The 15,234-nt window shown below is 43.0% G+C and overlaps 1 protein-coding gene across 1 annotated transcript in view; it reads right to left on the bottom strand.

Moving 5' to 3' along the window:
- Nucleotides 1-7,146: 7,146 nt before the first annotated feature.
- The window catches only part of GFI1B (growth factor independent 1B transcriptional repressor), a 58,495-nt gene continuing 50,407 nt past the window's right edge, over nt 7,147-15,234 (bottom strand). The window contains exons 3-7 of the mRNA XM_018565754.1: nt 14,799-14,954; nt 12,302-12,567; nt 11,182-11,319; nt 9,865-10,030; nt 7,147-7,325 (exon numbers count right to left, since the gene is read on the bottom strand). Coding sequence (XP_018421256.1) covers nt 7,147-7,325; nt 9,865-10,030; nt 11,182-11,319; nt 12,302-12,567; nt 14,799-14,954 — 905 coding nt within the window. The remainder of the gene's footprint in view (nt 7,326-9,864; nt 10,031-11,181; nt 11,320-12,301; nt 12,568-14,798; nt 14,955-15,234) is intronic.

Raw genomic sequence — 15,234 nt, 5'->3', positions numbered from 1 at the left:
ATGTGAGCTGCGGAAAAATTTGGTTCGGATATTTAGTTATTTCCGGATTCGGATGCGAAATTCAGTTCGGTTCGGGTTTCGGATTCGGATGAAATCCAAATTGTCATTAGTTTTTCAGATGAGTTTACAAATATTTGTTGTGAATACCATAGAAAATCATATACAGATATTAATACTAAAGCTGAATCTCTTAGACCCGTATGGCATTCGGGATTTGAGTTTCCGAATTGGATTCGGGGGCTCCCGAATGCCATTTGGGTCTGGGAGCCATATACAAATATTACTAAAGCTGAGGCTCCCAAATCCGAATGGCATTCAGGAGCTCCCCAATGCAATTAGGAAATTCGGATCCCGAATGCCATTCAGATCTAGGAGCCACAGCTTTAGTATTATATGTATATACTGTATATGGCATTGTTGCCGTAATGAAAATTCGTGTTCAGACCCATTCGGCTACATTAAACCGAAAAACACATCTGATTGGCCAGAAAAGTGACATGCCCGATTCAGTTTCGTTTTTGAACGAAATTCAGACGGAGTCTGAAATTTGGAAAAGGACATTCGGATTCGGACACATTCGGATGCATTGGGATTTCTGAAAATTTGTCTGAATTTTGATTCTGAACGAAACAAATCGCACATGTCTACCCTAAAGTGCCCTTTTGGAAAGTAGACAACCCAAGGTATTTAGTAAATGCATGGTGACTTTTCTGATTTTTTTTTTTTTCTACAATTTTTGTAGATTATAAAGTAAATGAAGTTAATTTTTTATTCACAGAGTTGTCGTTTTAATAAGGTATTTCTCACACAAAGAATGGACATACTTACAATTAAACCCCAAAGAACAGTCTACTACTCTTCCTGAGTATGGGGATACTGCATGTTTAAGATTTTTTTCTCAGCCTAGGCACATAGAGGGGCCCAAAATCGAAAGGGCACCTTCAGGCTTTCAAGGCTTTACACATGTACAGTAGAAACACTCAAAATGATCACATTTTGGAAAGCAGAAACCCCAAGGCATTTGCTAAGATGTATGGTGAGTTTATTGAAAATTTAATTTTTTTGCCACAGGTTTTAGGAAAATTAAAATACATTTTTTACATAAAGTTGTCAATTAAAGCAGAATTATGAGGTGAGTGATTTTCACTCAGCCTCATAATCTGAGCCGACCTGTCACAATGAAACTGTCACAGGTCGGCTCAGTAGATCGGGAAGTGAGCGAACACATACCTTCGCTCGCTCCCTTCTCGATCTATCCCTGCAGAGAGCCGTGACTGTCACTCATGGCTCCCTGCAGGGATTCCCCCCCCCCCTGTCCGATCCGCCAGCGGTGGCGGGGGAAACGGGCGGGGGAGGGGGCGGGTACAGCTGGCTCTGCCTGTGGATAGGCAGAGCCAGCTGTCCATCCCACAGCTGGGTGGATCCAGACAGTATTGTCGGGATCCGTCCCAGTTGCTGCGTCTCAGTATACCGCGAGCTGTAGCTCGCGGTATACTGAGCTTTGGGTCACGGGAGAATGCTAGTTTGTGTTCTCCCGTGACCCTTAGGAGAACTATGGGGAAAAGCCCTGGCCCCATAGTTCTCCTTTAACAAGACATGTCTCACACACACATCATGAGCATACTTACCATCCATCTAGTTTGAGAAGGATGGCTCCCTCTCACTGCTCTCAGCCATCTCTCACCCTCAATTCCAAGTTGCCTTCACCCCCAACACTACAGTAAGCCAGCTTCCCATACCAGCCCCTGCATCACCAATTTTTTGACACTTCTTCATGGGTTTTGAACCATTGGTCGGTTGTGTGTCTGGTTTCTATGACTAATAGGGTCCCAATTTTTGGAACATGTGACATGGATCTCTGGAAGTGGTGCAGAGAGTAAAGTATCACTTGTGCAAGAGTACGATTTTGAGTTTGAATCCTGTGTGTGGCACATGGAGTAGGAATTGGGGATATTTTCCAAAGCACCCAGGCAAACTCAATGGAATGTTTATTCCATGCGCAGCACATCTGTCATAAAACAAATTACTTTTTACTTTTTTATACTTTAGTTTTTTTTCTTACTGTAACACCTTTAGATCCAGGTGTAGGTTGTGTGCCGGTTTCTGTCTCTGTCTCTGAAAAGGCCCAGAACATAACCCTGTTGGTGGTGCAGTGTGTAGAGGGGTTGTTGAGTAAATGGGTGTTTATGAGTTTGAATCCCATGTGCAGCATGCTATGTTGGACCTTTATACTTTGCCCAAAGCACCTTGACAAATGTTTGGCTACCCAGGGTGACTTAGTGAGGGGAGCACCTCTTTCAGCAGTCAGATATCCCCTGATCCTTTACCTCCCATGCCCTGCAGCCCCCAGCCCCCATACAAAGAGTGACACAGGGTCATCCTGCAACCCCTGCCAATGCTGTACACCAAGCATACTGTCCCCCCCATGATCCCCGCCACAGCCCTATGTTTGACTTCACCTCCCTTATACTGCACCTATTATGCAGTTTACCTTTTCCATGTCACTCTTAGTCTTATACTGCTTTCCCTCTAAACCACCCTCAATTCTTTACCCAAGTCACCTCACACAACCCCTTGGACAATGCACCACCTTCCACCACACTCACCTATCATCCAGCCTCTGCATCTTCAGCGTGGTATGTCCCATCATCTCTGAATTGGTGCTGACACTGTCCTTCCTTCTGGAGGGTGGCTACTTTTGTTCCCCATGGTTGATTTGTGTGTTGTAAAGTAGCCACCGCTCCAAGCTCGCTTCCCGTGATGGGCTACAATCTCACTACAAATTAGTAAACTAAACGTGGCATTGTAGTCTATCACGGGAGTGAGCTTGGAGCGGTGGCTACTTTCCAAAAGACTTGCAGATTTAATTCCTGAGTTTAGTGTCACCTTAAGGTAGGTGAGTAACTTTGATCGATCAAAATAATTTTGATCGATCAAAGAAATGAACGATTTATTGACGGCACACCAGAAAATATCTCACGGCACACTAGTGTGCCGCGGCACAGTGGTTGAAAAACGCTGCCTTAAGGCACCTTACCGCCACCTCTGACAATGCACCCACTTGCCATCTAGCTTCTTTTTCTGGTCACCTTCTTTCTTATCAAAGCCTCCTTATCTCCCCACCTGTCAACTAGCCCTCCTTTCCTTAACAGCCACCCAGCTCCACAGCCTCATGTTTGCCTACCCCTCAGCCAATGCTACCGTTCTCCTGCTCCCACCTGCTAATTAGCTCCCTTTTCCAGTCATTTTCTTGGTCTGGTACAGCTTTCCCCCACCCCTTATCCTAAGAACCTGACATTCCTGTGTCAAATGCTGTATTCCATACCACAGCCTTATGTTTGTCTTAACCCTCATCCCCAGGCCTAATTACCTTAACCTAAGCCAGCTCCTTTATCTCTAATGCGGTATCTCTCTCAGTCCCCATGTTTGCCTTTAAATCCCACACAATGCCCCACTTTTCCACTGTGGCCACCGTCCAACCAGCTTCCCTCTACCCATCACATTGGTCTTGTCTGATACGGTTTTTTCACTCAAGCACATCTGATATCCATTCCCCAAGTTGTGCATGCAAGATTCAAACGCACAACTGGCGCTTTACCCACTGTGCCACCACTTGGGCTGCTATCAAGCTGCCCTAAAAATAAAAGGGCCATATCAATCAGATCTGGTGGTGGCTCAATTGGTAAATTACCAGTTGTGCAAACGTAAGGCCAGGAGTGTAAATCCCATGTGGGGTATGTTTAGCTTGAAGTAGTGATATTGCGCACTGCAGATGCTCAAATTGCTTATTTTATATTTATAGCTACAGAAAAAAAACTATACCCAATAAGGCCTTCATTTTTAATCTATCTATTTTTTATTATCTTTAATCTATCTTTGATTTAAGGCTGTTTAATGTAAAGTAAGAAGTGCGGCTGTTGCCGAAAGCACCTGGTCAGCATTATTAATATTTATTTTTTAAATGTTCAGAACCCAAATGCAATTTTTATTCTAATCTACAGACAAGAGATCTATCTTCAAATAAGTTATTTCACCCTTTTACAGATTTCTTCTTTTTTACTGACATCCTTTTGGGAGTTTTCATCCAGCAGTACTTAATGTTACCAGTTTCTATGTCTGATAAGGCCCTAATTTCCTGAAACTGCTCCAATATCTGGAGGGGGCTTTTAAACCGTTGAAACCCAATGCAATGCAAACCCAATAGTGTTGTGTTAGCATGTGGTGCTGTTTTTAAATCCCATCTGTGGCATACTTCAAAAGGAACAAGGAAACTTGTACAAAGTCCCTTGACAATGTTTATTTCTTTTTTTAAACTTTAGAAATCCAATGTAATTTTTATTCTACAGTCAGTGTATCTTTCTTTAAAGAAATGACTTCCCTCTCTTATAGGATTTTTTTTTTACTTAGGCACCTTTGTGGGTTTTCATCAAAGTTGTAGAATGTGTGCTGGTTTCTATGCTTGATAGGGCCCTTATTTTTGGGAGTTAGTACATGCATCTCAGGCAGTGGTTCTGAGTTCAAATCCTATGTGTTGGCATGCTTCAGAGGAAGTAGGAAAGGTGTGCATAGTTCCTTGCCAAATTTGTATTTGTATTTTTTAAATGTTAGAAACCCAATGTAATTTTTTTTCTACGGGCAGTGGCGGGTGGACGTGGCCATATGCAAAACTGGAACAGAAAGTATCCTTGTATAGGACTCTTGTTCTTTGACAGCGGGGAAAAGACAGCTGTGGCGGAGGTGGTGCTGAAGAAGCAGCCAGCCAGCCTAATTTTAAGAAAACAATGGCGAGCAATCATGGTGTCATGACCCGGGGCATCCAGAAAGAGATGGTATCAGGTGTCTGACGCTAGTTACACCACTGTATGTGAATAGTCCTTGCACTTTTTGAACAGAAGTCTGGACATGACCCATTAACATGACTTGATATCAAGATTATATTCCTAAATACTAAGACCCTAACCACATCTCTTCTTTCTAGCAATGCTAAGTGGGAGCAAGACCTCCACATAACAGCATTACCAGAAGATTGGGACTCGATTTAGGTAGCAACCTGTGGGTGGAGCTAACCGTGTGGCAGTGATTTATTGGAAACAGGTGGCACAATTTCTCCTTTAAATGTTTTTTTTATTTAACAAGTATTCAACAAGTATTAAACAGCTACCACAGTGTGTTATTTCCAAAGTTTAACTCTGTACAATGTTAGGCACTTATCACATTATGCACATCAATCACAAGGCAGTTCAAGAATGCAGTGCTTACATACAGGAGGGTGTTTGAGATGTGCTTCCTTAAACATGTACCCATGAGACTTCTTAGAGGTGACCTGCCCAAAGAGATACTGTCCTAGCAGAGCAGTGGGCAGAAATGCCCCAGACTAATTAGCTGGAATACCTGCAAGCGTACTTTCTATGGATGCCAGGCAGTCTCAAAGGGTACCCAAGAATGTCCCTAAACTATCCCTCCTTGTAAGGAACCTGTCTCTAATCTAACCTATCAAAACTAATCTAACCTATCTTTCCCTCACAAGCTACCTGTCCATTCCTATACTTCTCACACTGCAGGCTTCCCCACAATGACACACTATACATATAACTATCTCAAAGATGGCCAATCCTAAACTCAAGAGAACTTTCCCAAAATGGTGCCCAGAGTCCTTGGCAGAGGACACACTGGTGCCATGCCTGACTGCCCCAACATAAAATAAAAAGAGAAGATTGTCCCTAAAAGGAGAGAAATAATAGCTGGTAGTATCTTTCGATGGGAAGACTGAACAGGAAACAGCTGTAGGAAATGTCTCTCTTTGGCAATACCACGCTTATCTTAGATGTCCTCAATTCTGATAAGCGCCCACACCTCTTGCACATGTTATTGAAACTTATTTTTCAGCAAGCCAGCTTGTCATTTACATGTGCTAGACTTTAAAAGGAAACTGTCACTTTGTCCATTCAGGGTAAGGCCTTTTTAATAACAAACACCCCACCCACCCACTGATACCTATGCCATACTTCCCTATTGCTATACATTTTTTAGAGCCCTTGCTAATACCTGGTGCTTCCAAGTGTGAGGGGTAATTTGACCTTCTCCCTTTAACCCCAGCATGCAGTGCTTGTTCTCAGTGGGGGAGAGGAGAAGCTCAATAAACCTCAATTCAATCCTTAGGGGTCCCTCTACCAGTCATTCCACTATCGCTTGTAAATGATGACTGATACAATTGCTGCTTGCTTAGCTTTATTTAGCTTCCATGCTTAATTCACTAATGTACAGTAGAGCAATTAGCTGGAGAAGAGTCATGATTTCTTGTCAGTATACTTGTTTCTGTTTAGTGAAAATATAGAAGCCAAACATTAATGATGTGCAGCAACTCCCAACAGCCAATCATACTAAAGCTTTCATCGTGTAAGAATGGGCACACTGATAGGAAGGTTTCTGACTGGTAGCCATGGGTTGCTGTACAACACCTTTGAGTGGTAGACATAAATCAGTGTCTTCTACTATGTGGATATTTCAAGGTCAGTCCAAAACTGATATGTTGGCTACCTATGGGTTAAATCCCCTCCTATGGGGCTCCAGACTCTGCCAACCCCTGTCAACAGTTTTTCTTTCTACTTCACAGATAAAGTGGAACTTCAGCCAAACCCTTTTCTATAGTTGTGCATAGAGTTACAATCTCTGAGAGGCTTTAGTATCTGTCACCCTGCTAGGGAACATAAGAGAAGTAGAAGAAATATTTTCCTATGTGGACATTTCTTTTTTTTAATTTGGTGACAACTGTCAAACAGGGTATTTCAGCTCATTTTAATGGGCTCTTTACTCTTACGTCCTGTATATGTGAGACAGGAAGTGGAGAGAACTCTCCCCAGTGGAAACCTGGAAGAGCATATACAACTTCCTTATGAAGAAATAAGTTCTGGCAAGTTACACTTTTACTAGATGGAAAATCCAGAAAGGGGGTGTGAGAGCCCCCCCACACATTAAGAGACCTGTTGGGAGGAGCTGAGAACCTAGCTGCAGAGATGCCACTGCTGGGTTTCCCAAAAAATATAAGCGAGAATTGGCTGATTAAACCCCTCAGCATCTGACCACATATAAAACATCAACTGGGGACGAACAGTCCCTGAATACAAAGATAAGAACTTCTGTTCACAGTCATTTTAATCCGTGCTGGTTCTCTCTGTGTCTGCGAAGGTCTACTTTGCGCTGAAAGCCTTTACCGCACAGGTCACAGGTGAAAGGTTTGAAACCTGTGTGCTTGCGGCTGTGCGTGATGAGGTTGGAGCTCTGACTGAATGCTTTTCCGCAGACCTGGCACTTGTGTGGCTTTTCTCCTGAAAACAAAACACGGAGAAAAATCATTTGATCATCTGTTTCTGAACTATGGTAGTCTCTTACAGACAGCAAGATGGAGTGCAGAAGAACTTATACATTTCTGCAGTCTGCTTTTATTTAAAGTAAACCTGTGCGTTGCTCATGCGGGGCAGAACAACAGGTCCACTTTAATCCGTTCTGCCCAGCTGCACAGACTCCCCAGCCACTCAATTCAGCCATAAAGAGTTAGGAGTTTTGTAAGCTTCATCCCATGATTGAAGTCTATCAGTTTCTGCCATGTCAACTTCCCAACTTTACTGACTGTGCACTCAAAGGCTGGAAAATAGTATGTGAGGTTAGGGAGTTGACATATCAGCGACGGTCAGAGGTAAGGGGACCTCTGATACATGTTGAAGTTTCAAGCTTAGGTACAGTAAGTAGAACTAAATACAAGGACCAATAAACATTTAAATAATACTACAACGTAATTTAGGACTGAATTTGGACTTCACTGGCTGTGTGTTTGCTCCACATCTGTGATTCAGGAAGCAGTGAAGCCAGACACAATCAGGCAGCGTGAAAGAAGGTTAGCAGCTCATTTGGAGTATTTAAGTGAAACTCCAGCCAAAATGTTTTTGTCCAGGTAGAGTGCAGAAGGATTGGAACCTCTATCAGGTTTCGATTGCTGTCTGTGTGCCCAAAAAGAAGGTTTTCCAAATTTTAGGTTCTAGTGACCATCACCAACAGGAGCACAGACCGTGATGGATGTGTTCCCGACAGAGGGTCTACCCTTCCCCACTGCACACAAAACAAAATGAAAGTTGGCTATAGGTTCTCTTATTTTTTAATTTTTTAAAGCCCGTGGAGCGTGCTCGAAAACGAATCCCCTGTGAACAAAAAAAATGAATCGTGAAATCACAACACACGTAAAAAAATGCACAAGGGTGCTTGGTCCTTCTCCGAAAAGAAGGGGCCACAATTTCCCGACCCCCCAGGGCGCAAGGCTCCTTACAGAGGCTAGGAATACTTTGGTCCACCTATCCGAAGGCCGGCTGACCCCGTTCCCCTTGTCCCCTGCCGAAACAGGTCCACAAGTACTAGGTTGGGGGACTCTCCCGAAGAGAGACCTCCCACAGGGGGGAGAAGAAGGAGGGTCCCATAAGGGTCACAGAATCTCCTCCCGAACATCAGGAAAGGGCCCCGAAGGTACCCGCACCCTAGCATATATAGTTTCTCTTATTAACTTATTATATACACCTATAGTTTCTCTTACTAACATATTTTTTACCTGTGTGTACATTCTAGTCAAACATAATAATTTATCACTATAGACACAATGGTCACAGAAAGTAAACCAATTGACTGCCTCCAACTTTTATCCCGACAATTAATCTGTCCATCTGGTCAACCCACTCTGCAAATCCAGGGCCATAACTAATTGTTATGGGGCACCATAGAAAAACCATTTAAGAGCCCCCTGCCTTTCAATCCTCTGTTTTAAAAGAAATGTATCTATAGATATAAAATACTATTTGGCTTAATAGCAATCCTATAGAGGTTTTGGCATGATATAAACATTAATTTTATCCAAATGTTTGGCTGAATGCTATTGCTATCTCCTCAGCTTACTGTACATCCATATAATTCTAGCACTCTTTGCTTTTGGGCCCATTGTCTGCTATGGCTACAGTTACTCCCTTGTGTCTGGTCCCATGTTTATAAGCTCTACCCATCTAGGAACTTAGGGGCAGCATTTATCTTAATGGATACTTCAATCCTAAGTACATACACCAGTTAAAGTATAATTCTAGCAAAGCGCACTCATTTTTCAGTGCAGGGGAGGACTGGGATGGGATGCAGGCAGGTATTTGCCCTCCTCCAACCCAGTACTAATAACATATGTTGGTTTGGTTGCACTTCAGTGGAAATATTTCACCATTCAGACATCAATTGGATTGGAACCTACAGTCAGTGACCAATGGTGAGCATTATATAGCCACCTGCTCCATGTTCAGATCTACAGTCATAGCATCTGGTAGAGTGAGACCTTTACCAACATCTTCCTTCGCAGCTCTAAGATGTCATGTGACCAAATGGCAAGAGACACAAAGTAGGCTAATGTGGGAAGATGTTAAAATGTGTGTCACAATAAGCCGTGTCTTCTAGCAACACTCCCCTCTCACGGTGATCACCACTCAATAATGGGCCATGGTATACTATGCAGAGTACATTTTCTGTAGCCCACAAGAGTCTATATAAACTATCAAATGAATAGTTGGTTGTGTTAGCCCCCCGAGCCCTCTTGCAGCAGGAAAGTGGTGCTGTAGAGGACAACCAGAAGGAGTCTGAAGTCACTTTGGATCCATAATCAGTCTGGCTGGAAATGCTCATTGAGAGATTGTATATGCCCTTAATTTGGGTAAACTGACATGGCACAGTTGTAGTACTTTCTACCCAGGGTGATCAGTTATATTGCTATTTGCTTGATGCCTTTGGTTGACCTTTAAAACCATTTTTCCACAACATAGTAGTAGAGGATATTCCTCAGTGATCACTTACCTGTGTGAATGTAAGTATGTTTCTTCATGTCGGACTTTTGGTGGAAACGCTTGCCGCAGAACTGACAGGGGTAGGGCCGCGTGTCAGAGTGGATAAGCAGATGGGTAGACAAGGTAGAGGAGCGCTTAAACGTCTTTCCACACATTTTGCACTCGAAGCTCCTTTCCTGGGAAGAGTCAGAAGTTAGTCACTGAAAACTGGTAAGTCATTTTGAATAGAGGTTGGGAGGTTGGGTGACTTCTCATGACAACTAAAGACTCTGTTAGGGAGATATTACCCTATCCAATCATTCTTTCATTGAAACCTTTAAAGGTTTATAGACCACCGCCCCTCTCGGCCAAACACTTCTCTGGCTCTCACTTGCCTAACAAGTAAAACTGAAAATACTCAAATACAAAGCCATCAAAAACTGTACCCCCTGCAGCATCACTAACCTCATCTCAAAATACCACCAAATCTGTCCTCCCCATTCCTCCAAAGACTTCCTTCTCCTGGTCTAGTCCTCCACGTCACTTCCTCCCATGTTCACCTCTAGGACCTCCACAACTTCTCATATCCTCTGGAAACTCCCTACCCCAATCTGTCCGGCTATCTACTACTCTGGCTTTAGGCAATCCTTGACAATCCATGTCTGCAAGGAAGCCTATTCCACCTCTACTCAACAACTGAACTTTTACTCTCTTCATCAGCTAATCCCTCAGAATTAATGTTTTACATCACTTTTTCCTCTCTTTAGATTGTAAACTCTCATGAGCAGGGCCCTTCTAACCCTTCTGTATTGAATTGTGTGGTAACTATATTGTCTCCCTTTTTTTGTAAAGTGCTGCTTAAATTGATGGTGCTATATAAATTCTGAATAATAATAATAAAACCTTTCCTGGCAGAGACATGGCTGCTGTTGCTGAATGACTCTGCAAATGCTAACTACCTGGCTGTCATACCAACCCTCTGGTCTCACAGTCAATAGCCCATGCAGATAAGGTCTTCAGACTTTTTTTTCTGACTTTCCTAACTTGTAACAAGTCAATAAAGTATTAATACCAGAGGGTCAGAACATCTAGGCAATGCTAATTTTCAGAAGAAAGTCAGCAAAGGCAGCTCCTGTGAAAGGTTTACAGTAACTTATCTCATTTGTGGTCTCCGAGCTGCTGTGCAATTCTCCATCAAAAGCTGAAATTGACAGCAGTCTGAGATGTGTGATGTGCTATGTGATGTACATGAGTGCTACTGAAACCATGCCCACCTCACCTAGGCCATGCCAGTATTCCCAGGGATTGTACCTGGTAGCCTCCAGTAGTTGATCAGTTAGGTCCTCACCTGTGAGTGGACATTCAGGTGCTGCTCCAGGCTCACTGCATGACCAAATGACTTTCCACAAATATCACAAACAAATGGCCTGGTCCCACTGTGAGATCTTCGCACATGTACCTCAAGACCATGGGACGTAGAAAAGACCTGAAGGAAAGTACACAGAGAGTCTTAAATTGGAATTCCTGCCAAGTTAGAACCAGTCATGTTTTATTGCTATGAGTGTCCCTATCAGATAATTATTTTCCTTATTTCCTGTGTGGTTGATAGGTCAGGAAGTGAGGGCAAATCTCTTCAATGGTGACATAGAGAGCAGGTCTGGGTCTCAGGTAGTATTGGATGCATTGGATCAATATAACAGCCAGGCAGCTAGGCTTTCCAGATGGAATGGATGAATATAGCAGCCTCCATATTTTCTCTGGTTGTTTTACTTTCTACAGGTTACATGAACCTTCTAAAATTCTGTATTGGAATGTTTACAATGATTGCCCAGTGAGATTGAGAATGGGGCCAATGCTGTAATTAGCAATGGGGAAAATTCTGTCCCAAGGGACAGCATAAGATGAAGCTCTCACACAGCTCCAAGGTACTTCCATTATGTGTGTTTTTGGTTTGGTATGGAGTATTGGCAGACAAATCATAATGAGACAATGAGTGTTACCACACATGCCTTGGACCACAGTGCAATGGATCATTCAAGTGTGAATACACCATGAAGACTGGGCAGCTGCACAAAGGCCCTCTGGCACTTGGGGCCCCTTTATTCTTGATGTAGGTCAGAGCCCCCTTCCACTGTCAAGTAGATCTGGGCAGTAGACACAATCCACTTCTATTGGGCTAAAAATCTATACACAGTACAAAAAAAATCCAGCCAAAATATTAATCTTAGGCGCGTGCATTTATGCTGCAATTACATCAAATACAGCTGATTGAATTATTTGCTGTTACAGTCAATGGCACTAGAACTGCATGGGGAAAACAGAGATGAGAATTGTCCCTTTGACTCTAATGATGTTTTCATTATGCAGTTTCACATCCAATCAGTGCACCAGAAATGAACCCACGTTTTCCCCATGCAGAGCCATTTGCCACCATCTTTAAAAAAACAAACCATTGATCCCAAACTTACTTTGCTGCACTTAACACAGTGATAGGTTTCCATGGCTGAAGTGTACCCCATGCTGTAATTAAGAGGGTGATCATAAACTGAGTCAGCCGTAGAGGAACTATTGTACAAGTTTATGGAGTGCTGCAGCATGGAGGGGTGTAGATGGGATGGGATGTGCTTGAAGCTGTATGCTGAGTGTATGGAGTCCCAGGAGAAGTTCTGCTTGTAGAAGGCAGACAAAGCGGGAGAACTGTAGGTCTTTAGAGGAAGCAAGGACAGGGAAATGCCTGGAAGAGGAAATTAAAAAACAGAAAATAGCACTTTTTATGTTGTACCGAACCATAGCATAGAATTATCAATATTAGGCAACTGAAATATCCTTGAATGCTTGCAGCTAAACTCCTGCTTTACCTTCACGTTTGCACAATTGTGGCTCCTCTTCTGTACTAAAATTGATTGCTCTGATTTTACTTCACACAGTGAGCGTCTCACAATGTACATTAGAAACTGCAGCAAGTCAGATAGAGCCTGCCTCATTTTCTGGCTGGAGGATGTGTAGTAACATCTAGCCCTTTACCAGGGCCGGATTTACTCTCTCTGCTGCCCCAAGGCCAGTGTCCTCAATGCGCCCCCCTACCCGCCAAATAACGGAACACATTTTTTGACGGCGCACAAGTCTAGTTAGCTCCTTAAGCTTGGATTATTGGCTGTAGTGGTGCCCATCAGGGTCGGATATACTCTCTCTGCTGCCCTAAGGCCAGGTTCCAATGTGCCCCCTACACGCCACACCCCCTGCCCCCATGTAGAATAGCAGACCTGCAGGCTGCATACAAGTGATCTCATCGCCAAGATCACTTGTACAAAACAAACGGTGGCTTCCCCGCTGTACATTTAGCTCTGCTTGCCCAAAGCAGGGCTAAATGTAGAAAACAGCTACCCGCCCGGACCTGCATGTCCGGGGCATCGGGAGATAGGAATTCCACAGCCCTGCTGCCCCTCTACTCCCTGCTGCCACAAGGTCTTGGCGGCCTTGTGGGAAATCCGGCCCTGCCCTTTACTCTCCAGCCATAGGGCCTTGTTCACACTGGGTGTTCTGGCATTTTTGCGCTTGGCAGGAGCCTCCATGATTGAAAGAACTAAAGTAAGACCCCATTCACACAGGGCGATATGGGATTCTTGCGGCAGGAATGTCAGGGGTCACCTTTTAGATGTGGCCACTGTGCTCGTTCAAGTTAATGTCCAGGTAAAAGTGGGCGCTTCTGTAAGAAGCAGGCCGCATGCAATCATATATGAATCTATTTGAAATAGATCTCCATCCCTGGTCACAGAATTAATGCATCCAGGGACAGTGCTCTGTTCCAAACCGCATGTAGTCATATCTGCGGCTTACAGATGCGTCTGCGGTCATTAACTTGATGGGGTACAACAATCACATCATCACATCTAAACAGGACACCTGGGATTCCTGCCGCAGGAAGCCGTAGGTTCTTGCTGCAAGAATCCCAAATCGCCCTGTTAAAATCAACTCTGTTTATTTGCAATTTCCCAATTCACACACTCAGTTACTTCAGCCCTGTTGGAAAAGTCAGTTCTACTGTACTACTTACTTAAATTGATCTTCTGTCACTTCAAACATCAAAGGGTAAAGTTTATAACATTGCTTTAGGATAAGTAAAGGTTCTACTTTACTTTGTATTGCTCAAATTCCAGTAATGGCAAAGTCAGACGGTGTTACAGTAAATTATAAGAAGGTGCTGTTTATGTGTATAAATCGGATCTACATAGCAGCCTCCATACATTTATTAAAAGGAAATAAAGTTACTGGAAAAAATCAATATCAGCAATATGTTCAATGAACAATGGAGAGTATAAGAAAATAGTAACTAAATCCCTTTAAGAAGTTTGCTGCATATCTATTTTTTACTAACTATATAGCTATTGTATCTTCAGGTTTACAGTAAAGCCCAACATGGCGATAAAAAGGGTAGTGACCAACAGACGTCCCTCATTTCTCACCTATTGTTGCCTGCAATCCTAGACAAAAAAGAGTGGATTGGACCAAAGCTCTCAGCAGAACACAGAAAGCCACAGAAATTGACCATTTTGAGCAATGACACGGGTGCTGGTAAGGGAAAATCTAAATATAAGTGGGAAACTTTCATGGACACATATAAACATCTTCACTTAAGTGTACTTCCTCACATCTGAAAATTTCAAGGAGGAGTTTAGCTGCAGATTACTGCAAACATGTCTTCCATGATGATGGTGGGGTGGTTGATATGTTCCATGAGGGGTACTACATGACAATCAAAACCATGTGAAGACAGACAGATAATAGCTTCCACAAGAGATTTCTAATGTATCCAGCATCCTCCATGGTAAGTGAAGCAAGTGAATCCATTCATGTCTGCATTTCTTTTATTAATCCTTTAGTCTTACACTATAACGGCTTCCATTATAGTATCTGGCCTTCTTTATCAGCAATAAACAGAGTGAAAATTAGGTTTTAGTAGAATACCTGGAGTGGACGGGTTTGAGTTACTTTTAGTCAGGAATGTTGACTTCCCCTTATCATCTTCTTGGTGAGACTTGTTCATGGCCAGGTCTTCGGGGCTGTTTTCTTTGACGTCATTGCACAGTAGAGGTCCTTCTGGTGGATCCTTAGAGTGCTGATCTAGTTTAAAATTCACAAAGGTTATTTTCATTACCAGTAATCTTTATTATGTGGACATTGGCACAATAAGACATGAAATTGAGCTACACGTCTTCAAACTTGCACAAAGGCTTGGAGGACAACTCCACCCAAACTGTCAGTTTTGTGTGGTTGTTGGCATTTTATGTTGTTCACTAGATGATTTAATTGCAGAGTTATCACTTCTACAATTCTTGATCACCACCAAAATTACACAAATTACACAATCAAAGAATGTCAAATGATGCTTTCACACTCACTA

This window comes from Nanorana parkeri, unplaced genomic scaffold (assembly GCF_000935625.1).
Source record: "Nanorana parkeri isolate BGI_ZX_2015 unplaced genomic scaffold, ASM93562v1 scaffold884, whole genome shotgun sequence".
NCBI lineage: Eukaryota > Metazoa > Chordata > Amphibia > Anura > Dicroglossidae > Nanorana > Nanorana parkeri.
Note: the sequence above shows the minus strand (reverse complement) of the source record. Positions and strands in the feature narration are given on the sequence as shown.